This window comes from Cydia pomonella, chromosome 15 (genome assembly GCF_033807575.1).
Source record: "Cydia pomonella isolate Wapato2018A chromosome 15, ilCydPomo1, whole genome shotgun sequence".
In the NCBI taxonomy this organism is placed as follows: domain Eukaryota; kingdom Metazoa; phylum Arthropoda; class Insecta; order Lepidoptera; family Tortricidae; genus Cydia; species Cydia pomonella.
Window position 1 is genome coordinate 618810 of NC_084717.1, and position 25376 is coordinate 644185.

A 25376-nucleotide genomic window follows, 5' to 3' on the forward strand; every position below is an offset into this window, starting at 1 on the left:
CAACTAATTAAAAAATAAGGGGTTATTAAAAAGTAAAAACCTTTAAACCGACCAAAGAAATTCTTTAGAGAAAATGAAGAAATCGCTCCACAAAAATAATTAAGGTTCTTTAGTGTTCATTCAGTAGAATATTCCAGCTAGGGTAAATGTACCAGTGTAGACCTGTAAAAATGTTTTTACTGATGTTTTTATACCACAAGGAAGATTATATTGCACCTACCTATTTTTTTAATACCACGTTGGTGGTAGACAAGCATACGGCCCGCCTGTTTGTAAGCGGTCAATGTAGCCTATGGACGCCTACTAGTCTAGGGTTTTACATTCACGTTGCCTCTTGCCTACGTAGTTAAAAATTCAAAAACTCGAAGGATATTTTAATTGAAATCAACTTTTTGATGCTCATTAAATTCGATGCTTCCAACTTCCAATTAAATTATCAGTTCATAAAAACCTGATACATCGTTACCTCGACGCCAGTCATTAAAAACTCATCTCAAATTTGAAATCACAGTGTCAGGTAAGCCCCATTACCAGTTAACTTAACCACTTGTTTCTGAACTTTTTTTGAGTCCCGGAGGAAGCGGCGCCCGCGCCGGGCATTGGCGCCTTTCTCCGAGCGAGTGAGACGAAACAACATGCGCGAGAGTAAGAGCGAGATAGAACAAAAGCATTCCGCGCCGATCCTAAAGCCGATCCAATCCAGTTTGCTTTTGCTGTAGCCGAGGCTACTTGTGTCGCGTTTCTTAAATGATGTAAACAAAACAGTGTTATTTATATGTTTGTGTGAAAATATGTGGTGATTGTGAATTTGACTTTGGATTTGTGAGGAGCACTGTAATGATATGAGGTAAGGATAGGGAGGAATGCAGGTCGTTCCCTCGCGTCCCTCCCGGAGGAATGCAAGTCGCTCGCGCACCTTGCGCACCGAAAATATTCAACGAAATCTTAAATACTTGACCAACTAGTTATTTTACAAAGAGAAACCATAATTATATAAAAATAATAGCCAATCTTTTGTTTAAGGTCAATGTATAGGATACCTGTTAGTTCATGTACGTATATTGCAGCTTCTTGGTAACAAAGAAGTAAGCACTTTTGACCGGACGAACCTCACACAAAATATAAACACACCTAGCAAAGTACCCAGTACCTACTTGTTTTAGGAATACAAGACAATGATTTCGACAGTAGTTTGAATAATTTAAACGTATAAATTGGTAAATTAACCTGATTAAATGTCAATATACTTGACTAAACCTAAATAACTGTTTCAATGTTGATCTTTCAAATCAGATTCCGTGCACGAAGGTCCAATTTCTCAAAATAAATAGGCATTAAAGATTTTTTTGAAATTTGCACCAAGCCATATTATATTGACAAAGTATTTCTTGGTATTTTTCTGGATATACTTATTATATTAAGGTTGATTTGATAACGGGTGTAGTGACCCAAAAGTTGTAGTAAAGGATCATATTTATACCAAAGAGAATATAGTAATTAAGTAAGAACTGGACTCCGACCACATAACTTTGCACGAACTTGGCAGTAAGAATGAATACATCCTTACTGCCAAGTTCGTCCATGAGCTTCATACTTGGCGTAGCAATTGACATGAAAGCTTAGCGTGATCCGCCTCTAAAGGTCTCTGCTACACTAAGTAGGTACCAAAGACATGTGGGGATATCGTGTTACTAGTGTCATATCATATGTGACGCTCCGTGCATAAAGGGTCCTTATGCACATGGAGCATAGGACCCTTTAGGTACGGAATGCCACATATGTAAAGTACCCAGAATCTATCAGTGTTATTTGAGTCAAAGTTCATTTTTTTGACGATTAAAACAAGATGGAACTTACAATAGTAGATAATATATCTACTTTATCATCGTGAACTGGGTTTCAATTTCAATGTGTCCAAAAACCATCAGATACTTGAACGAAAGAAATCAGGCGCCTGTTACGAATGTATAACTTATAGTCGGTATGACTAATTATTGAGTTTTTGAACATTTCTAACTTATTTGCCTAGAAATCTAAGGTCTAATGGTTCGGTGTCCGTCGTTAGGACAATTTACCCTACCTAAAACCATTTTTGCTTATATTTACGTAACTAGGTGTTAATTACATAGACATACCCCGGATTGACGGGTGCGAGGACTATATTATATGGTTAAACTTACTTAGCCGAAAATGATGTCGTATCGCATAACATATATGTAGAGTTGATACTTTGATACGGGACAATGGGGAACGGGTAATGGCGTAAAGGGAAATACATGTATCCATAGCTTTAATATACGTATTCTACAGCGGTCTTGATCTTCTTCCTCGCGTTGTCCCGGCATTTTGCCACGGCTCATGGGAGCCTGGGGTCCACTTGACAACTAATCCCAAGATTTGGCGTAGGCATACTTTAGTTTAGTTTACTACAGCGGTCTTGATATGCGGGACAAAAACGGGACGGGTAAAAATACGGGACGCGATACGTATTTCTGATTTGCTGTAGGCACATATATATTTTTTAATCAAATTTCTATATAGAAAAGTAGCTACTGTATGTAATTGCATGTTTTTTATAGTAATATAAAAAAATGTATTTTTTCTTATTTAATGCATATTAATCATAAGATGTAATGTTTTCAAAAGATGTGTCCCGCCGAGTTTCTTGCCGGTCCATATTAGGATACCCTTCTCCAATTGAGGGGGGATTTAAATCTTCTCGGGTCAGAGGTGTAGGGTTAGAGCCGGTGTAGCTTTATTTGACGTTCAAAAGCGTATTGTATTATACCTACTTGAATAATAAAATATCAGGCATATTACAATGCCTACTTGAATAAAAACTATCTTTATCTTTATGGCAAATGACATAGTGGGACTTTTTGTTTGGAAATGACACAAATATGCTTCCAGTATGTAATACCTAGTTGGTTACTAAGTTCTGTTACTCGATTTGCAACCTCTTTATTTCCGTTAAAAAAATGCTACCGAAAAAATAAAAAATGACAATGTGGTGGATTTGTGAGCTATAATTATATAAGTACCACACATAACGCTTATCTCGTCGTGTCTATAATGAATTGGGGCCTAAAAGAGAATCGTATCGCAGTAATTGCGTTGCACAAATGTGGGCACCCGCCAAACATGATTATTGCTTGAAAACCTAAAAATCAACAAACAATTTGTTTATCGCACAATTACGACGACCGGATTTTGACGACCGGTCTGGCCTAGTGAGTAGTGACCCTGCCTACGAAGCCGATGGTCCCGGGTTCAAATCCTGGTAAGGGCATTTATTCGTGTGATGAGCATGGATATTTGTTCCTGAGTCATGGGTGCTTTCTATGTATTTAAGTAGTTGTAAATATTTATATATTATATATATCGTTGTCCAAGTACCGTCAACACAAGCCTTATTGAGCTTACTGTGGGACTTAGTCAATTTGTGTAATAGTGTCCTTTAATATTTATTTATTTATTTATAATAGTATTTTCATTTCTCATGCTCTGACAGTGGGTAGTAGTTAATCACTTTGATTTGATTTCACAATGTAAGTTTGAAAATTCTGTTAGCGAACACCGAGATTGTTCTGCGCACGAAGCTTGCTGAGTTGCCTAAGTAAGGTACGAGAGTGAAAAATTTGATTATATCACTATTGTATACACTTTTTCTACCAGTCATCTAACATAATACTTTTCTTTATTATAAAACCTAAATAATTAATGAAAATTGGTAAGTATCTCAGTAGACAAAAATGTAGTACAAACAGAGAACAAAAGACATAAATGCGCGACTATTTAGTCCTATCCCGCCCCGCGCCCTTTAGTATTTGTGATCGTGAGTTATTGGTCGATTTTTTTATAGTTGATTACAGCATATCGAAATGAATATTATAGTTGAGTTGGGAGCCCATACATGAAAAGTACGCAATTATAGTTTCGTATACGAAATCTTAGTTCAACCATTACAGTCGACGAATAGAAAAATATGTAAATAAAATTAACGTTTTATGCAAACTCGCTTATAAAATGTTAGTTACAATAAAACTTAAAATGTATGTTAGAAACACTTTTACAAACGTTATAACGATTCACTGTAACGGGCTTGTGAAAGTTGTGAACTCCATACCAGTGCACAATCATAGATTACGGACAGTCAATCCTGAGGCCTATTTCTCGAATGGTATTAGACTAATATTATTAGTACACGAACTGTCAAATCGTATGGGTTACCATGGCAACACACTGTAATATTAGACTAATAGTGTTCGAGAAATGGACTCCTGTCCGCAATCATAGTTAGGACTATGGAAGGTTATACCATAAAGAGTCATCAAAAAACCTTAAATAGGTGGCGCTACAATACCTAGAATACTTGAAAAAAAAACAAATCATAGACAGCGCCCTTCACTCCGTCAATAACGCCTAGGTTCTTATTCTTAGCTACTCTAGCGCTACTCTGGATTTGGAACTATTATTTATAGCTGATAACTGGGTACTTTTGCATCAGTTTTGCCTATAGAGATTGCGTTCCTTACCTCTACCTTCCATAGTTATGACGGTGTTGGTTGTAGGCCACACCAGGCTGACGCAACTAGGAACAAAATAAGTTTTGTATGGAACTTGTTTCGCAAATCTTTGCCAACGAAGAAAAATAAAACGTCAGTGCTATTTATTCTGTCAAGTATACGTCAAGTCAACTGTCAGCCTAATTGTTTTGTTTGTTATGAAGGCTTCAATGTTTTGTTCGGATATTTCGTGCAATTTCTTTATTATTTAGTGAAAATATCGAAAATAGTGAACCGTGATCAGAGTAAAGAGCGACTTTGTTACAATGCCACCGAGAAAACGGGTCACTAAGTGTGAAATATGTGGCAAGCGAGCCACTCAAGAAAATCACGAAAAAGGGATTTTATGGCGAAATTTCCCTTGGATAAAGACCGGTACGTATTGCTTTAGTTACTTTTGACCTTATTTTGGTGCAGCAGGCTTTAAACACATCGAAAATTTGATATTTTATATTATTTTTAGTTGTGAACTAGGGATGTACTAAAACTATCGATAATTGTAAGTTTATTTGTATATCAGTGTAATTAAATAAAATATGTGAAATTTCCTGAGAACTTGCATGCAATATGACACAAAATTAATTCGTCGAAGATTTTCAGTGGAAAATTATCTATCATCTATGCATTAATGGTCATTATTTGACTTTTTTTTAATCTAGTAATTATTTAATATATTAATCTGAAATGTAAGTAAATTAACCTCTCTTTTTGTGATCAATAAAAAATATTATACGACATTATTACACAAATTGACTTAATCCCATAGGAAGCTCAATAAGACATGTGTTGTGGGTACTTAGACAACGATATATACATATAAATACATAGAAAACACACATGACTCAAGAACAAATACGCATCACACAAATAAATGCCCGTACCAGGATTTGAACCTGGGACCATCGGCTTCATAGGCAGGGTTACTGCCCAGTAGGCCAGACCGGTTCTCATGATTAACAGACATATAAATACATAAAAAGTTAGAGCATTGATAAAGGGTTGTTCATAACTGGATGCCGAAAAACATGATTTTTAGATGCATATTATTGCTAAATAATCAGTTGATCATCTCATTAGCAAATACTTGGAATATAAACTGTAGATAAAGTCATGTTTGTCCAAGGCTGTATGTTTTCAGATGCAGGCAGTGGGTCAAATTTGTTGGGAACGAAGACCTGACGATACATCTTCCCATAGAAAAGTAACATTTATTGAAACATGTATGTGCAGAACATTTTGAAAATAAAGCTTTAAATAAAAAAAAAAAAAAACACGACTTAAAAACTGCATTAAAATAATTCGGGTCCACATTAAGCCCGACCTATCCACTATATAACATACAACTTAAATGTGGACTCGATGCTAATCTGATTTCGAGTACAAAATTTGTAGACAGGAGCCTATGTTTCAACCCTCCTCATTTTATCGATATCGATAAGAATCGCAAGCGTGTAGCGTACTACACTATTTAAATCGGTTATGTTGGTATTATAGTTCCTTGACAGTTCTTTGTCGTAGATTTTGGTAATGATTTGCGAATCAAACTGAGTCCATTCGCTAGTATGGAAGTCCCGTCTCTTAAAACGTAGTGATTATATGCTCTTTGGGCCACACCGCCACACCTTGTATTGTATAGTGTCTATGAAGTCCTTCCGTTGCCCCAGACATTAAGATTTGAATTCCTGTGCGTTCCTGTCAAGCCTAACTTAGCGTCACTACATTCCTATCCTCCTCCTACATTTCTGTCCTTCCTTGACAGACGGATGATCTAAAATGGTTGCAGATCCGGTCGCGAAAGGGCTCGGAAGTTGAACTAGAAACTCATACAACTGTCACCACTTTTGGCAAACGCGACGTTTCTTTTATCTAGGCTGAAGACATGTCAACTTTTACCGTCCGTGTAGGTTGCCTATAATTAGAAACTAGATCAAAATATTTCTATCGGAAAGGAAGAAGGTGCGTGAGTCTCATCAAGCGGTGTAGGTACTTTCCATGTATGTATTAACCTATCGTCGTTGAGAATGCCAAATCCCGCATGCGATTTGCATCCAATGCGATTTTAATCAAATTAATACCTTAAGCCCGCTCCACATTCTCGACAAAACTACACGAGACGCTGAATACGGGAATGTGGAGTTTAATTCGCTTATGTTCGAATTGACTCGCTTATGTTTGCGTTGTCTTAGTTTCGTGCCGGTAAAATGGCCAAACATCAAAGTGCTCTCGAGAACTTTCTTATTTGCACGAAATTATCCCTCCACACTCTCGCTGTATTGGGATAAAAGAAACAACTAATAAAGGCAGATAATTTGTTTTACCTTAATCAGTAAGTAATTCAGTGCATAATACTGCACCGACAGAAGTTTCGAAGATGTCCATCTTGGATGAAAGTACGACAACTGTGCAAGGCGAGAATGTAGTGGGACATTCTCGGTCTCGCTCCATCTCGGCAAATATCTCTACAAAACCGGTCTCGTGTAGTTTTGTCGAGAATGTGGAGCGGGCTTTATAAGTATGTTATGTTATGTTGCTAGATACCTATTTGTCAATCACAAATCGAACACAATGGATTTGGAATTCTCATGTAAGTATGTACTTATATATCGTCGCCTAGTACCCGTAGTACAAGCTTTGCTTAGTTCGGGGCTAGGTGGATCTGTGTGAGATTGTCCCCAAATATTTATTATTTAATAATTCAAATGAAGTTCCGTCAAAAACATACCTATGTTAATGTAATTAGGTACTTTACTTAGATTCTATTTCATGACATGGAGTAAAGCATTCAATCAGAAGTTACACCATTATGTAGCTTGTAGGTACCTGCGTTTTCATCAGAATGTTACCTACCTACCCAGACTTACTTAACCATGTTCTCTTTTCCCTTTCTACTCCTCCATTTCTACTAGCTACTTACAGTACAAATTTACTCATAACTTACAGAGATCACCACTATTCATATTTTCACAAATCTAGGGACATATATTTACAAATACTTGTGAATGCAAAATACGTTCATTTATTTATTTAAAATTCTATTCAGGCAACAAGGCCCATATTACAAATACCTTACAGACTAACATACATATACATTTTATAAAATTACAACTAAACACTATTTAGGCGACAAAACGGCGTGGCTCCGTTGAATCGGCTGCTCTTGTGTCGGATTCGGCAGTTTGCCCCGGAACCTCCGAAACACGACACCCTTCGGCCAGAAGTCGGCGCATTCGATGGTCCCCTGCAGCGGTCGCGGCACGCGCACAACAAAAGAGTTGAAATGCACGTAGTGGCGCATCATCATCATCATCATTATCATCATCATCATTAGGTACACGTCTTAACTACCTGTTAATCCGTTCCTCCGTTGACAAGCGTAGTAAGCAAGCGCCTTATCTCAACATCTATCCTTCCAAAAAGGCAGTGCAACTTTTTTTTTTATGATAGAGGAGGCAAACGAGCAGACGGATCACCTGATGGTAAGCGATTACTGCCGCCCATGGACACCTGCAACACCAGAGGGGTTGTTAGTGCGTTGCCGGCCTTTAAGATGGGAGTACGCTCTTTTCTTGAAGGTTTGAAGGTCGTATCGATCCGGAAATACCGCAGTTATATTCATTCCACAGTTTAGATGTGCGAGGTAGAAAGTTCCTGGAGAAACGCACAGTTGAGGACTGCCAACCATCTAAGTGGTGAGGATGGAAATGTCGCGTAGGGCGATGGCGAAAAGGCTTCTTTTTGCCATCGGCAGGGATTAATTATGAACACACTCGCTTACTACCTTTCTCTTATGAGACCGGTGGGAATGAAAAGGATTAAAAGGGCTAGGAAAGGAACAAAAAAATGAAAGATATGGTATGGCGCGCCGCGCGAAAACTGCGACGGAAGATATGGCGATTGCGCGGGTTTTAATGATTCACTTCAATAACTCTGAAAGTAGGTTACCTATACCTATATCTGTTTGTAATTTTGCTAGTCGAATCCCTCGGCTATATCAATATCTATTTCATACTAAAACAGGGTAACGGCATACAATTGAAATTAGATAAAAACTAGATAATTTTAAGCTATTAAGGTTTTGGTCCGAGTTCGTGTGATTTTTAGGGTTCCGTACCCAAAGGGTCAAACGAGACTTCGCTGTCCGTCCGTCCGTCCGTCCGTCCGTCTGTCACTAGGCTGTATCTCATGAACCGTGATAGTTAGACAGTTGAAATTTTCACAGATGATGTATTTCTGTTGCCGCTATAACAACAAATACTAAAAACAGAATTAAAAAAATATTTAAGGGGGGCTCCCATAAAACAAACATTTTTTTGCCGTTTTTATAAACAATGGTACGGAACCCTTCGTGCGCGAGTCCGACTCGCACTTGCCCGGTTTTTTAAATTACATTTGTCTTTGTAAAAACGTGTAACAAATCAATATAATAATTACAATTTTGAGTTAGCCCCCTCGTAACAAAAGCGGCCGTGGCCGGAAAACCGTCCTAGTTAGTCGCTCAGCATTAGGACGAGAGTTGCTTGTATCTTTATTATGAATAACTGGAAATGAGTAAGTAAGTAAGTAAATATTCTTTATTGCACCAACAATCATACATTTTACATACATGTAAAACTACAAATGAATTTTAAAGGAAAATAGAACCAGGTAAAAGCAGGCGGTCTTATCGCTAAAAAGCGATCTCTTCCAGACAACCTTTAGGTAGCAGGAAATTTAGAACTCATACAAAAGTCAACAGGTAGTGCAAGGAGCTAAATATGGAGACTATTAAACACAAACACACATAAAAAAAAAACAAAACAATACCTAATACAGGGTGATTCATGAGACGTGAGCAGGACTAAGCCTACACAATCAGTAAATGTTAATGAACCGTTCATCATCATATTTAAGTAAAACAATCTCGCTTTATTTCTGTTATTTAACTTTTTGGGAAGGACAAATTTGATAATCTACAATCATGGACACCCTACAATACTTAATTATGAAAGATAAAACCTCTTTAACCGTTATGACAGCAGTTTGATTATGAAGAAAACAAAATGTCACACTTGAATGAGATACGATTTTTCAAAAGTAACCAGACTCCGATGACATTCAATTTGTCACTTGTTATGGATAAAACAAAGAGGGTGACCATACATGGCGTAAATAAATTAAAACATTTTTTTTGAACAGTAAAAAATAAAAGAACGTTAATCTCACAAATACTGGTACGAAACAGTTGCTTATAACTTACTGAATGCTCAAGCTTGATCCTGCTCACGTCTCCTGAATCACCCTGTATACTAATAAATATAGGGAGTCCTTATGGCAAGCGACAAAGTGGGACGTTTTGCCGGTCGCTGTCTGTAGTGAGCTCCATCATGATTTACTACATTTTAGAATTGAGCACAGGCTTTCGGAGTCTTTATATCTTTTCTTAATCCTCTTGGGCATTTCGTGTTGGACGTTAGGCTGCCACGGAACAGGGTGGGATTAGCCAGCAATGTCGGTATTATCGGTTCATGGTCGCCTACCGGTTTTTGACAACTGCTGCTGGTAATGGACAGATGGACAGGTGGTTCTGTGACTTAAAGGAGCTAATTAACGTATAGGTACTTAATTAATGTAATGTTCCTGCTTATATAGTGTTATTTTGAATGTGAATTACCTATGCACTGGAGTTACAAAAAAAAACGAAATGTCTCAAGGTGTATGGTATGCCTAAATATTATAACATGTCCCTCACTTTCTCCACGATCCCATCATCAGATCATTGGATAATAATGGGATAAATCATATATTTATTAATTTAAATTGTATTAAAATAATATATATTTTGGTGTTGATTTTACAATAAAAAAATAACACAACTAAGAACTAAACTACCTACAACAAAAGAATGTGCAAGTTGTGGAATGAGCTACCTTCTGAGGTGTTTCCCTTGCGCTATGACATGGGGTTCTTCAAGAAGCAGGTTTTTAGGGTTCTCAAAGGTTGGCAACGCATAAGTGGCTCCTCCGATGTTGCTTATGTCCATGGGCGGCGATGACTGCTTCCCATCAGGCGGCTCGTCTGCTCGTTTGCAGCCTATTACATAAAAAAAAAGAATAAATCTAAAAATGTTCACAAACAAACCGCTCCCCGCCATCCCCGGTGCAAAGGTGCCCATGATGCTTGTTAGGGTCCTACTGGACGTAGAAATGATAATGCGGACTGTATAAAAATAGGCTGGTTTATTCCGCCTTAATTACAGCTAAATCCCGGCCAAACAATTATAAAAAACTATTACGGTATTCGTCCGTTGCCGGTGGAGTATATGAAGCCGAGTGTCTGCCGCGCGGCGCTTGCGGCTTGCCGTGATGACGTCGCGCTCTGTCCGCCGCCCGCGCATCTCCTCCCGTGCGTATGTCCAGTACTTAACAATGCTCGCAGCATTTCCACGCTGAATAACCATGGACAGCCTTTGCACCAGTAACAACTCGGAGCGGGGACTTCCTTTTCTGCCTGAGTCGTAAACGCCTCGCGTCCGCACCCCAGCAACCCGCCGTTTCTACCGCGAATGGAATCAATTGTGTGTGTACAATATCATGTCATGATCTTTATTGCGTACCTTAATAAATGTTAAAAGTAAGGTAACGATCGGCGGGCATATCGCTAAAAAGCTTTCTCTTCTAGGAAACCTTTGTTATTATAATCAGTAATAAGTAGGTGATGCAAAGAAACTAGATACGTAATCTAAATAGATAAACAAATTAACTAAGACTACTTATATACATTTACACAAATATAAGAAGAATAAAACGTTTGTTATATAATCTGGCACCTGTTGCTACCGGTGGGAACCTATAATTGGCTCTTTGTTATCTATATACAGGATGATTCAGGAGACGTGAGCAGGATCAAGCCTGCATATTCGGTAAATTATCAGCAACTGTTTCGTACCAGTATTTGTGAGATTAACGTTAATTTAATTTTTACTGTTCAAAAAAAAGAGTTTTATTTTATTTACGATATTTATGGGCACCCTCTTTGTTTTATCCATAATAAGTGACAAATTGAATGTCATCGGAGTGTGGTTACTTTTATAAAATCGTATCTCACTCAAGTGTGACATTTTATTTTCTTCATAATCAAAGTGCTGTCATAACGGTTAAAGAGGTTTTATCTTTGTTCATTAATTGTTGTAGGGTGTCCATGATTGTAGATAATCAAATTTGTCCTTAAGAAAAAGTTAAATAACAGATAAAAAGCGTGATTGTTTTACTTAAATATGATGGTGAAAGATTCATTAACAATTACTGATTGTGTAGTCTTAGTCCAGCTCACGTCTCATGAATCACCCTGTATATAACTATTGTACAATTTATAGCTGTTGGTTCTCCGAACAATAAATAATAAATAATAATAATTATTTGTTATATATTATATAATTTATTATTTTACTCTTGATTGAATAAATAATTTTTAATTTTTAATTTAATTGTATAAGTGCAAATTATAAAAGTATAATGTAGCTTTATTTGACGTTCATAAGCGTATTGTAATATACCTACTTGAATAATAAAATATCTTTATCTTTATTACATCTTAAAAAATAGAGAAGACCAACACCATAATATAGGTATGTTAAAATACTGACCTAACAAACGAGATGACCGTAATAGGTATATTGATCGTAGGCACGTTTCTTATATTATCTCCGACCATATTGGGTGCTGCTGATGTCACAGTCTACGTAGGTACTGATATAACGACTTGACATACTGTAACAATGATAACAAGATGTGTACGTGATTTGAGGAGCATAGTTCTTGTCATGTTTTTAAACGATTAGCAAGAAAGCGTTTGAAATAACACGATTGCATGTTTTTTCTTATAGAAAATTCTCCGATTTGAGAGTGGAGATAATGTAGATATCATATGACTCATATGAGACGTAGGCATGAGGCACAGACAAGACCATTTGATAAATGTATAAGACTACATAGTTTAAAAACATCTCTTTTGATTAAAATAGGGGAGTTTCATCTATCAACATCAACTTATGAAAATGAAAAGTATATAAATAACATTTGTATACTTTTTAAACCTTAAGAAATACGGATTTAATTGCTAATACCATTTTGTTATAAAAACACGAGATTTATTTTTAATTTCAATATTTAAATCGTAGTTTTATTATCTGTCTATCACGTGACCGAAAACGCTTTTCTCTTTTCTCGTGAGTGACGTCACTATATTAGAAACAAGTTTTTTTGCAAAAACGGCAAAGAGTTTGGATTGTACATTTATTTGACGTTTCTTTGCTATACTGCTATTATGACGTCACGATAATGGCGGCTGACTTTTTGGTGTGAACCTTTAGCGTTTATATGTGAAACAATTTTTCTTAGCGATATTATTTCCATCCGACTTTCAATCCGGAGGTCGCGGGTTGAAATTCTGGTTCGTATTACCGATGAGTTTTTCTGAACTTATGTACGGAATAGCATTTGGTATTTACCACTAGCTTTTCGGTGAAGGAAAACATCGTGAGGAAACGTTCGTGAAGAAATTCAAAGATTTATGTGACATCCACAACCCGCATTGGGTCGTCGTTGGGACTATATCCCAAATCCTTTCGCGCATGAGGAGGCCTGTGCCCAGTAGTGGGACGTATATAGGTTGAATTATTATTCATATCATATCTCGCATATCTCGGAACCATATTATAAAAATACCAGTTGGTTATCGAAGCTATACGAACATTTACTATTAGAATTGAAAAAAAAAAGTAGAATAGTCTATCGTCGAAAATAACAGGAAGAACAAATCTTTCAAACAGTTTGGCAGTTAGCAATAAAACAATCGTGGGCTGTTGGAATATAAATCGGTGTAACAAATCAGTCGGGCATAAATGGTAATTATTCGTGGCGGCATCCGCTCCATGAGGACTAGACTATAAAGCAATGATAACGGGTTACGTTTATGACAATAACGTGTAGAATTTCCATATATTTTGTAGATCTACTTTGGTACGAAATCTAGTTTAAGCATCAACTTTTTGGTTATGACCCATAAGAATTTTGCCGCTTCCATACTATCAAAAACCTTCATACTGCTCTTATTTTAAAACGATATGCTGAAATATTATGAAACTTGGCAATCTGGTCATGAACATTAAAATATAATATATATTTTTATCTATGTATTCTGATATTCGCTATGATTGGTAATATGTAATATTGTAAAATGAAACTGAAACTCTGTAACTATCGCGAATATACAGACAGATGCGGCGGGGGAGTTTGTTTAATAAGATGCAACGATTGGGTTATATGCAGTTATTATCAAACTTAGTAGACAACTGGATAAATTCCGGCCGGCGGAGCTGGGTTTCGCAACACACATCATCATCTTCCTTGCGTTGTCCCGGCTTTTTGCCACGGCTCAAAACACATCAACATGGATAATTTAATAAAAATAATTTGTTAATTGAACCACATACGTACCTACTTATATTATATTAAAGAAAAAGTATAGGAGGTGCAAGCATGTTCGTTCGCCCTAACAGTTCGTCAAAGACGCCTATAGTCATGCTATCTTAGGCATATAGTCGAGAAATTAGGACTGGATCTGCCTTGACAGGGTGGCCTAACGGTTCATGGCGTTAGCTCGGTTAGCTAAAGACGCAGGTTCGAATCCGGCCTTGGCCACTGCAGGGCTTCGTCACTTTAATATTGGGTCGTTACCTATGAAATTGGCGTTTTTGTTCATAAGTATTAGTCACGTCATAGTTTATTTATTTTAATACTAACTTCGAAGTACTTCTTAATTTCATTAGTGCGCTACATAACAACGATTTTACATACAATTATTTGCTACTTTTATTGCTTTATGTATTCAGAATACCGCCCTGAAAACAGCTCTTTTCATGGGCTGTCGGCTCGAGTATTTAAATGACATATATTTCTGACGGAACAGATTAAAAAAAAATATGAGATAGAAAATGTGCCTTAAAAATGTCACAGATTACTGGCAAAAAATTGTTTGGTTTGAAAATGCCATCACAAAATAATCCGCAAAATTCATTGTATGAAAAATCGAATTTCATTAAAATTCTCCATACAAAACGCCAATTTCATAGGTAATGATCTAATATATGACATATATTTCAGTTTATAATTTATATAAGTAATTAGTGCGGCTATAAAAAAAAGTTGCGTAAAAATTAGCTTTGTTCTCTAGTTGCAAGTCCGTTAAACTAGGTAACAAACTAAACTAGGTACGGAGTAAGAAACACTTAATGAACTAAGTTCGTCTTTTGATCACTCAGTCAGGTCTCAAACAGCGCCAGATCCGGACAGCGGCCACCTAAGCTCTGATTCCTAGTTACATTTGATTCTTAGCCAGTTCTAAGGGTTGATTGCTAGTTACATTTGATACTTAGCTTAAACTTAGGTGTGAATTTGGCTAGCCTAATTAATATTTGAAAACTTAGTCGACGTCGAAGTTCGAGTTGAACTAAATTGCATGTAGAGTTTAATAATGTAATGACTAGGGTCCGACCCGAAACACAAGGTTTGGTTTTGTTCTAGTTTCGGCAGAAACCGAATCTTCGGCCGTTAGTAGTTTTAAGATAAATGTAGTTCTTTTATTTACTACTCGATTATTGTTACTGACAATATTGTTTTGCCAATGACGGAGAAGTGCAACTAGTAAACTAAATAAAAGCCCAAAAAGCGTAAAAAGCTGCCGCGTCTCATATGCGTATTTTTCTCCATTCCCTAGACATAATAACTATAATAGCGTTCTATTTAAAGTAATCGTTTTGTTAACTAGACTCCGGCGCATCTTATTAAACGACGGGGCATAGTAAGCCGCTACCATTAAATCCAAGAAAGGGTGAATAACCTAGATATTCATTTGTAAATTTGTAAAGCCACCAAGAATTGTAAAATGCCATACGACTAAATAAATAAAATTCAAGTTACACTCACATTTTAAAACGACATGTTCAAATTACATGAAACTTGGCGTAAAATATATATATGTTACGTAAAACATATATATTTGGAACTTGTTTTCGTTGGTCAAAATTTTTTGATGTACGTTTTGTTTGTATTTCTACTCGCTCTAATTTCTTTGTGTTACAATTTCTAACAACGAAGACTGGTACTAAACCAGACATAAAATATATGTTAGTTTTTTTCTTTTTCATATCTTCATGTTATCTCTGAATGTTGGTATAAAATAAGGGCTTAGGCTAATTTCGATTGTCGGCTCGATTCGAAGAAGCCCGTCAATTGCGGGCATTTTTCTCTGTCACTCTAATTACCTAGTGAGAGTAAAAGAGAAAGATCCCCGCAATTTGCGAATTATGGTTTACGCGGTAGGCCCCCTGGGCCTAAAACATGCAAAAAAGATGTTAGTCTTCTTAACAGTCGTATGACTTGTTTCAACTACATTCGTTAACAAAGCACTTGTACAGTCAACCAATTTGAATCCTAGGCCACTATAGAACCTTGTCGCTTTAACTACTCTATACATGACATGCAACACTCAATAAGCACTGTCGTAGAAGTCATTATGACATGGTTCTATAGTGGCCTAGGAATCAAATTGGTTGACCGTACTGTCAGAACTAGTCAGAAGAGAACTTCGCGTGCGGAGTGTTAGGATCGGCAACGAGCATGTTGCACCTCTGGAGTTGCAGGCGTCCATAGCCTACGTATACTGCTTACCAACAGGCGGGCCGTGTGCTTGTTTCCCATCAAGTTTCCAATGAAGTTTTTTCTAATGTTAAAATTATATAGATGGGAATCGAGAAATTAAATTGATTCCCTTAAATGCGGTACATATTCACGTTAAATTAGTCTTACCTATATTTTTTAACGCTCAAAGCTTGAATTATTTATAGTGATGATAGAATCTAACTAATCAATTTAAATTGTTGTGTGGCGCGGCTTCATTACCATTAATTTTGGAGTTCGAGTGAGGCGGAGCGAACGGGTTAAAGACTTCCGATAGAGTATTTTTAAGATTTTCCATAAAATGTGCCTTGTTAGTTGTTATAGGAATTATATTCTAAATTTTAGGAGAAATTCCTTCCTTAGTGTCTTGTCTAACCGATAAAAATATATTTTTGTGTCCAAAACGCATTTGGACATTTTTAAATTTTATACAGATTCAGAGTTCAGAATTGAGGCGTATTTTGATATTACAAATTACAATCAACAGATAGGTAATGAATCTGATCTGGACTTGTTAGGCTGGGTATATTGACCACAGCGTACAGAAATAAATAAAATATTAGTAAAGTGTGCGGTTTAAGAGGAATTTCCTCCCGCGGACGCTCCGGCTGTGGAATGAGCTCCCTGCCGAGGTTTTCCCGAGGGTATACAGTATGGGGTTCTTCAAAAAAGGAGTGTACAGGTTTTTAAAGGGTCGGCAACGCGCATGTAACACCTCTGGAGTTGCAGGCGTCCATAGGCTACGGTGACTGCTTACCGTCAGGCGGGCCGTATGCTTGTTTGCCACCGACGTGGTATATAATAAAAAAAGCGGCCAAGTGCGAGTCGGACTCGCCCATGAAGGGTTCCGTACCATTCATGACGTATTAAAAAAACTACTTACTAGATCTGGTTCAAACCAATTTTCGTTGGAAGTTTGCATGGTAATGTATATCATATATTTTTTTTAGATTTTTTATTCCGTTATTTTAGAAGTTACAGGGGGGGGGGGGGGGGGGACACACTTTTTTTCACTTTGGAAGTGTCTCTCGCGCAAACTATTCAGTTTAGAAAAAAATTATATTAGAAACCTAAATATCATTTTTGAAGACCTATCCATAGATACCCCACACATATGGGTCTGATGAAAAATATTTTTTTTTTTAATTTTATGACGTATTAAAAAAAAACTACTTACTAGATCTCGCTCAAACCAATTTTCGGTGGAAGTTTGCATGGCAATGTATATCATATATTTTTTTTAGATTTTTCATTCTGTTATTTTAGAAGTTACGGGGGGGGGGACACACATTTTTCCACTTTGGAAGTGTCTCTCGCGCAAACTATTCAGTTTAGAAAAAAATGATTATATTAGAAACCTCAATATCATTTTTAAAGACCTATCCATAGATACCCCACACGTATGGGTTTGATGAAAAAAGATTTTTTGAGTTTCAGTTCTAAGTATGGGGAACCCCCAAAATTTATTGTTTTTTTTTTCTATTTTTGTGTAAACATCTTAATGCGGTTCATAGAATACATCTACTTACCAAGTTTGAACAGTATAGCTCTTATAGTTTCGGAAAAAAGTGGCTGTGACATAATCGGACAGACAGACGGACATGACGAATCTATAAGGGTTCCGTTTTTTGCCATTTGGCTACGGAACCCTAAAAAGGCATAGTTATAAGTATTTCCATTTACATTTAGACACGTATTTTTTGCACCATCCGACTCAGACGTAATTAATATGCAAGGTGATTCAGTGCTATACATAATACATTCACTTAAAATACGAAGTTAGACCCCACAGCGCGTTGGCACTCCACCAGAACACGCGCTGGACTATTATTCCAACCAGTTTACCTAGCAGAACAAATCGAACGCATAGAAAACTAGTATAAGAGCGCATCCTACTACTGGTTGTTATTGTATGAACCTCGAGACCTGGTTATGCTGGTTGTTCCAAAAGCTCGAGTCACCTACGCTCGCTAAGCAACGAAAAGCAGTAGGTCTTTCAGCACTGCATGGACAAAATTATCAATGCGGTCACGAAATCCCAAAATAACACTAATTCCCACCCAGTTTAACAAGAAAGACGACTCCGAAGCCGCACGTCAAGTTGGTAATTTTCGAGATTTCCTTTTTGATGGAGGTCTTTTAATGGGACGCACTTAACATTAGCACGTGGATGTAAGGGCTACTTGAATTAAAAGAGTTTTCGACTAAAAAGAAGCTTAATTTGTAGAGCGTCCGGGTGGTCCGGAAGGAAGTAAAAATGCTGTTTCATTTTTTTTACTACTTTGAACAAATTAACACAATCAACCTACTCCGGGGCATATTATATTCAGAGGGTAAATTCATATTTCCGATTTTGAAATGACTACGATGTCACGGCGATCCGTCAAATTGTACAGTTGTATAATGAGGCGGTGATTTCAGGAAAAAAAACCGGTCAATTGCGAGTTCGTTTTACTCGCGCACCGAGGGTTCCGTACAAACTTTGAATTATCTCGTATAACTATAAGCGAAAGACTTTTGATCAGAAGTAGGTGACCTATACTAAGAGTAATTGTGTACAGCGCCATCTATCGGCAAATTGTCTAACTAATTTGCGCGATGTGCGATGTATGTTGGTTTTTCGAGGATAATTCTCTATCATGTGAACCGATTTCAAAAAATGTTCTTTTATTTGTAAAAACGGATATTTAATGTAATGTCTTAGAAATTTCAAGTGTAATAAATACACGTAAAGTTGGTCAAATTGCAAACAGTGTTCGGAAATGCTTTTTGTTAATAAAAAAAAATTACCAAGATAGAGGTCTGATTATATTTTTTCTGTAAAATGTTATAGTTATGTTAATATTGTGTAAAAAATTTATAATTTTTCTTCGGTAAACTTCGGAAATAAGGGGGAGGGGGGGGGGGGGTGTTATTTTTTTCACATTCTCCTCCATAAATATATTTTTTCACTACGAAAAAAAAGTATGTTTTGGAATGTACAATATAAGCTCTTTCAAATGATACGCGACTTGACCTAGTCACTAGACTTTGAAATTTTGCCCCCTCTTCAAATTGGACATTTTCCATAGTTATTGAAATAAAAATAAAATACTTTTAATGTTAAGGTTAGCGTTATTCATTATTATTACGGAGAATACTGAAATAGTAGATTGTTAACCAAGGGATGAAAGGCATTCATTTCATTCAAGGTAGTTTGTCCGTCTGAGACTGAAATGGTGGTTTTCACCCGAGTTACGAGGTGGTCTGGTTTATTCCATCTTAGTCATATTTACCATAATGGTGGCACATACCTAGTTCAAATAAAGGTTGTGATAACATTAAAACAGGTATAGTTAAGCGTTAAGAAGATAAGAGTCGGACCAAACGAACTCCGCATGACATTTGCAATTGCAAAATGTCATTAATGTCATCATCAGAGATCGGACATATTAGCGTCATTGCTCGCAAGAATGTGGATATAACTCAAAAGTGATTAAAAAATTAATCATTTAATTATCAGAAAATTTAGAAAAATTACTGATTATTTTCTTTTATAAATCTACATTATAAGAAATCATTGTATTATTTATTGACTAGAAAAGAAAGAATCAAAATTAAATCTTAGGTAAGAAATTAAATAAACGCTGCCAGCCTTCTGGGTACCATAATGCATGAAGGTGGTGGCATTTTTATTTATAAGTTTATTTTAAGTTCTATTTTATTTTAGTTTTAATATTAATAATTAGTTTATTTATTTTGTTCGTTTTTTTAGTTATATACTATGTTACTTGATTAATAAATACATCCATTAATTGTACAGAAATAAACATAAAACAGTTCGAATTGAAAAAAAAAATGATTATTTTTTTAATCAATTTTGGAGTTATGTCCACATTCTTGCGAGCAATGACGCTAATTTGTCCGATCTCTGGTCATCATTCATGTCAAATATCTATGAAAATATGACTATAGAAGGTGGAGACAAGGAAGGTAATCTCCATAGGCAGAACCATGATCACTTCTTCGTTAATGGGCACATACATTCGCCACCTTCAAACATAGGCACATTACACTTTATAAACAACGAACTATGTAGTATAACTAAGACCTTCATTCAGCCTTGACTAATAGGGAGCGTGCATGAACTGTAGGAGGCAGCACAGGAGCCGTCAGATTTTTGGCGCGAGGCGTAAATGTGATGTTTATTGTTCTGATGTAGCCCACAAGATGGCAGAATCTACTATGAACAAGAAAACACGTGACGTGTAAATGTAAATGTTTATTGTTCCGATTCAGGCCACAAGATGGCAGACCCTCCAACGCGTACGGTCCCTATAGACAGCGCGAGCGATTCAACTGTAATAGTGCGCACGCGTTGATGTATGGAGATATAATGTGACAAATAAGTGTCAGTCATATGGATTATTTGGAAAAGTCTAAAATATGTGGCTTTCCAGAGAAGGGTCCTTATACTTCATATGCATAAGGACCTTTACATTAGAAAAGGGCCCTTACACTGAAAGAAATGTTTGCATAACTGTAACAAACATTTTGGTTACTGTTTACACAAAAATTGGGACTTGCGAACTATGTGTTATATGACTTATATGTTACAAAACCGTGTTTGGCTATCAGTGTTCAGTGGCTGGGTATACACTACAAAATAAGTTTTGTAAATTTATGCAAAGTTTATTTTCTTATAACCGTAGTTTAGTTATTTAGTAAAGTTACAAAACCAGTTCGGCTATTTTTTTTTTCAGTGTATCCCTTATGTTCCATTTCTGACGGAAAGCTCCACCATTTTCTGATGGATAAGGTTCTTATGCACACTTGCAACATAAGAGCGCTTATTTAGTGTAAAGCCACCTATTTAGTCGAGTGTACAGCTCAAGTTCGGATTCATAGTAGGTAACCTAACGCACCTCTGTTCGAACTTTGGGACCGCTAACTAACCTCACCCTTTTAGCGGGTTGTCGTTGACAAGCTGGCCGACGTGTTGCCACTGCGATACTGAAGAGTCGCTCGCTCAGACAAACCAAGTTATGGGTGACATGTAGGCATGGGACCCAGTGTTTTTTTTTTTTTTTTTTTTTTATACTACGTCGGTGGCAAACAACTAAACAAGCATACGGCCTGCCTGATGGTAAGCAGTCTCCGTAACCTATGTACACCTGCAACTCCAGAGGAGTTACATGCGCGTTGCCGACCCTAACCCCAACCCCCTCGTTGAGCTCTGGCAACCTTACTCACCGGCAGGAACACAACACTATGAGTAGGGTCAAGTGTTATTTGGCTGCGGTTTCCTGTAAGGTAGCTGTACTTCCCCAGTTGGGCTCTGCTCTAGATCTGGAATGACAACTGCTGTGCTGTGCCCTACCACACAAGGCGAGATGACATTCACATTGCCCATACTTCTCTTTTGGACGTAGTTTAAGGACATACCCGGGTCCACATTGATATGATTAATAATGATTAATAATCACGGAAGAGCGGTGCCTCCCAACACAGGCAATATTGCTTACCGGAAGACACCATCCCCTAAATTATGTGATTTGTATGTATTTAATGAAATAAAGAATTATGTATGTGTTGTATTTTGTATTTGTATATGATGTGACATGCTGTTTCGTACCGAATCTCAGTAGGCATCATATTAGGGAAAGTGCGCGCTGGAGGATCTGATGCCATCCTGTACCCTAAATCGGAATCTTAAACTTGACATTGTTACTTTACGTTAAATCAAGTGCTGCCCCCTACAGTTCAAGCACGCTACTTGCGGTTCTGCTATCTTGTGGCGTTTAGAAACTTAAGCTTGACATCTATATTCCGCGACAATAAACAGCGGGGTCTTGTGCTGCCCCTTGCAGTTCATGCACGAACCCTATACGGTTTCCAAAAAATATGAATAGCAATTTTGAAGCCATTCGAAACCTGATTATTAATAATTAAACAACTTTCGCTGTATATGAAATAATCAGGAAAATATATCTAAATCGCACCATTAGACATTAGTAACTATTTTTGTAAGTACAAAAGCTAACATTATTCCTGATTCAAAGATTGAAAAAGTACACAGATGTCACTGCCAGCCACGCTGATTTATATGAGGAGTTTTTCCTTGCTCTAATATTACCCTATGTCCCCGGTTACCCCACTTGACAGCACACTTGCTGGTTAACCCCAGCGTTAGACCCCCACCGCTGGCGATCACAACACCCTGTTATAGTAATCCGAACTCCGTCGTACCCGGAACCGAGCGTGTGGTCTCCACCGAAGGGGTATTGATCAGGCGTCAGGTTTCACAACAAACGGCTATCGATTGCTTACTCCAGTCATTTTACCGACCGGAAGCATGGTGAATCGGAAATAATTTATATACAGGCTGAAATTGATAATCACCAGCCATACTCTGCGTAGTGACTTTATAGGTTATACTGAACAACTTTTATTATGAGGCCAATGCCGAATTCACGAAAATAAATTTTCCTGTCCTATAGAAATCAGCCGGAATGCCCGGAATGTATTTGAAATAGCCAATTTTTTTTCGCTATGTCGGCATTCGACCCGTAGTAAACTTGTTCAGTATGACCTATAAAATCACTAAGTATACTTATACGCAGAATATGGCTGGTGATTAAAATTTCACCCTGTATACTCTGAAAAGCTAGCTTTGTGTGTGTTACAAAAAGGCGACAAATTTGAAAAACAGCAGCCGCGAAGGATCGGACTCCCATACAAAATTCCACAGTATAGTTAATATTTTAGTTCAACTGATACATTAACTATACTGTGGCAAGTCAACTTTGTCAGTAGAAAAAGGTACAAAATTTAAATTTTGTATGGGAGTTCGATACTTCGCGCCTGCATGGTTGTAGTACATATTATATATCAGTGTTGGGCAAAAAGTAATTGCATTACGAATTATGCATTGCAATTACAAAATATAATTTAAATTATGAATTGAAATTACGGAAATGTAATTTCTAATTGCATTAAAATTTCACTGCATTACAAAATGTAATTCGCAATGCAATTAGAAATTACATTTAGTAATTTTATTACGTAATGCATTATTTCACGCATTACAAATTACACTCACTTAGTAAAACATTGTCTTTATACAGGGTGTCCCAAAAAGGACACGCCATAGCGACACTGGAGGTAGACCAGCCTGAGAGGGTTCCAACCAACCTAACATGACCCTAGTAAAAGTTGCACCGTTTTCAAGTTATTGGCAATTTAACGTTTTTCGTGAATTTTGACCGTTTTCAGCATTGTTAGGCTCAGTGTGCACTTATAAAGCCCTTAAAATAAGTTTTTTTTATGTGTACGGCACCATGAATAGTTAATTAGGATAATAAAAGAGATATTTCATCGATAACCTACGTGAAATGTAAAAAAACAAGGGCTTGATCTAAAGTTTTATTCGCAGCGAAACATCAATTTCAACTTTGACCACCTGCCGTGAAAAAAAACTACTTAAAAGGTAACAAAAAAATAACGGTATAATATTAAGCATTTTATGTAGATTCTAAAATGGTATAAAACATGCACCTTTCTGCCATAAAATAATGAGTTATTATCATCTTTCGAATGCCTCATAAAGCTAAGTTGGACTAGGGAATCTGCAATCCAATGACGCGTAATTCATCTTGGATTCTTATTGGCTTTGAGTGCAAGTTCTCAAATGGTTAAAAGAGTGAGACAACATGAGATGCACTCGCTCTATCTCGCTCTTTTTATCTCAACTTTGTCACACGGTCAACTGCTACCTGGGATTATCGTAGGGCTTATCTCTTTGAAGACAGAAGTGTAAGCTTTTGTTTGTACAATTGTGTCATCCATATCTAATAAGCATTCCGGAATGCGTAAGCTGTTATGATATCATTGCTACTAAGTAAGGATATCATGAAGTAAGAAAGGTTCGAAAAAAATGTAATACAGGTTGAAGTTTCATTGATTTATTTATTTTTTACAACAGGTGCTCAAATTGTTTTCCACCGACTCGTATGCACGCTTGGCAGCGTCTTCTGAAATTTCTTGTTAATTTCCTTAAGTTAATTTCGGATATGTCTCGTGCTGCCTGAAATACACGTCGCCGTAGTTCGTCTTGGAACCTTATTTGCTCGGGTAGACCTTGTCTTTTAAGCATCCCCAATAAAAAAAATCCAATGGATTTAGGTCCGGCGAACGCGGTGGCCATAATACTGGTCCTAATCGGCCAATCCTTCTTCTTGGGAATGTCTGTGAGAGATGGTCGCGAACATCGCGAGCGAAATGTGCTGATCAGCCATCTTGCTGGTACCACATCCTCTGTCTCAGTGCGAGCGGTGTGTCTTCAAGTAAAACTGGCAGATCGTTTTGCAAGAACTGCAGGTAATTTCTCCCATTTAAAAAAGCTGGCAACTCGACCGGTCCTATTATTTGGCCATTAAATATTCCCGTCCACAAATTAATTTTAAATTGATGTTGGGACCGGTCTTCTCTCCCTTCGTGTGGGTTTTCAATTTGCCAGCTATGAATATTGTGGAGATTGAGATACCCATCTCTTCTACACGTGGATTCGTCGCTCCACATCACTTCATTAAAAAAGTTTTCATTTTCTTCCAGTTTTTGAAGCATTTGTCGGCAAAATTCAACGCGGGGTGCGTAATCCGTCGGAAGAAGTGTTTGCAGGCGTTGAATATGATACGCATGATATTTATGACGTTTTAAAATTCTCTGTGCTGAGGATTTATTTACGCCGATACGACGTTCAATATTTCTTAGAGAAATTTCTGGCTCTCTTTGTACCATATTTAAAACCACGTCGTCGTCAATAGTCCGGGGCCTTCCTTCAGCGTAAGCCTGTCCTGGCCTTCTGCCATTTCGATATGCATTCACAACTCTTAAAATGATTTCATGATTCGTGGCATGACGATTGGCATACCTTTGATTGTACAATCTTGCAGCCGATCTGGCGTTGTATGAGACAATTCCTCTGTTAGAGACACGCCTAGTTTCTCCATAGATCATGTGCATGTCACTGTACTCACGATCGGTGTAGTTGTGATGGAGAGGTTCCAAAAAGCAATAATCAGTGTCCGTGAGCGGCGCCAAGTTGTCGTTTCAGTCC

The 25376-nt window shown here is 37.2% G+C and overlaps 1 protein-coding gene across 1 annotated transcript in view; it reads left to right on the forward strand.

The window, feature by feature from the left end:
* Positions 1–608: 608 nt before the first annotated feature.
* The window catches only part of LOC133525491 (interference hedgehog), a 116558-nt gene continuing 91790 nt past the window's right edge, over positions 609–25376 (forward strand). The window contains exon 1 of the mRNA XM_061861750.1: positions 609–847. Within this exon, the coding sequence (XP_061717734.1) occupies positions 843–847 (5 nt within the window). The 5' untranslated portion in view covers positions 609–842. The remainder of the gene's footprint in view (positions 848–25376) is intronic.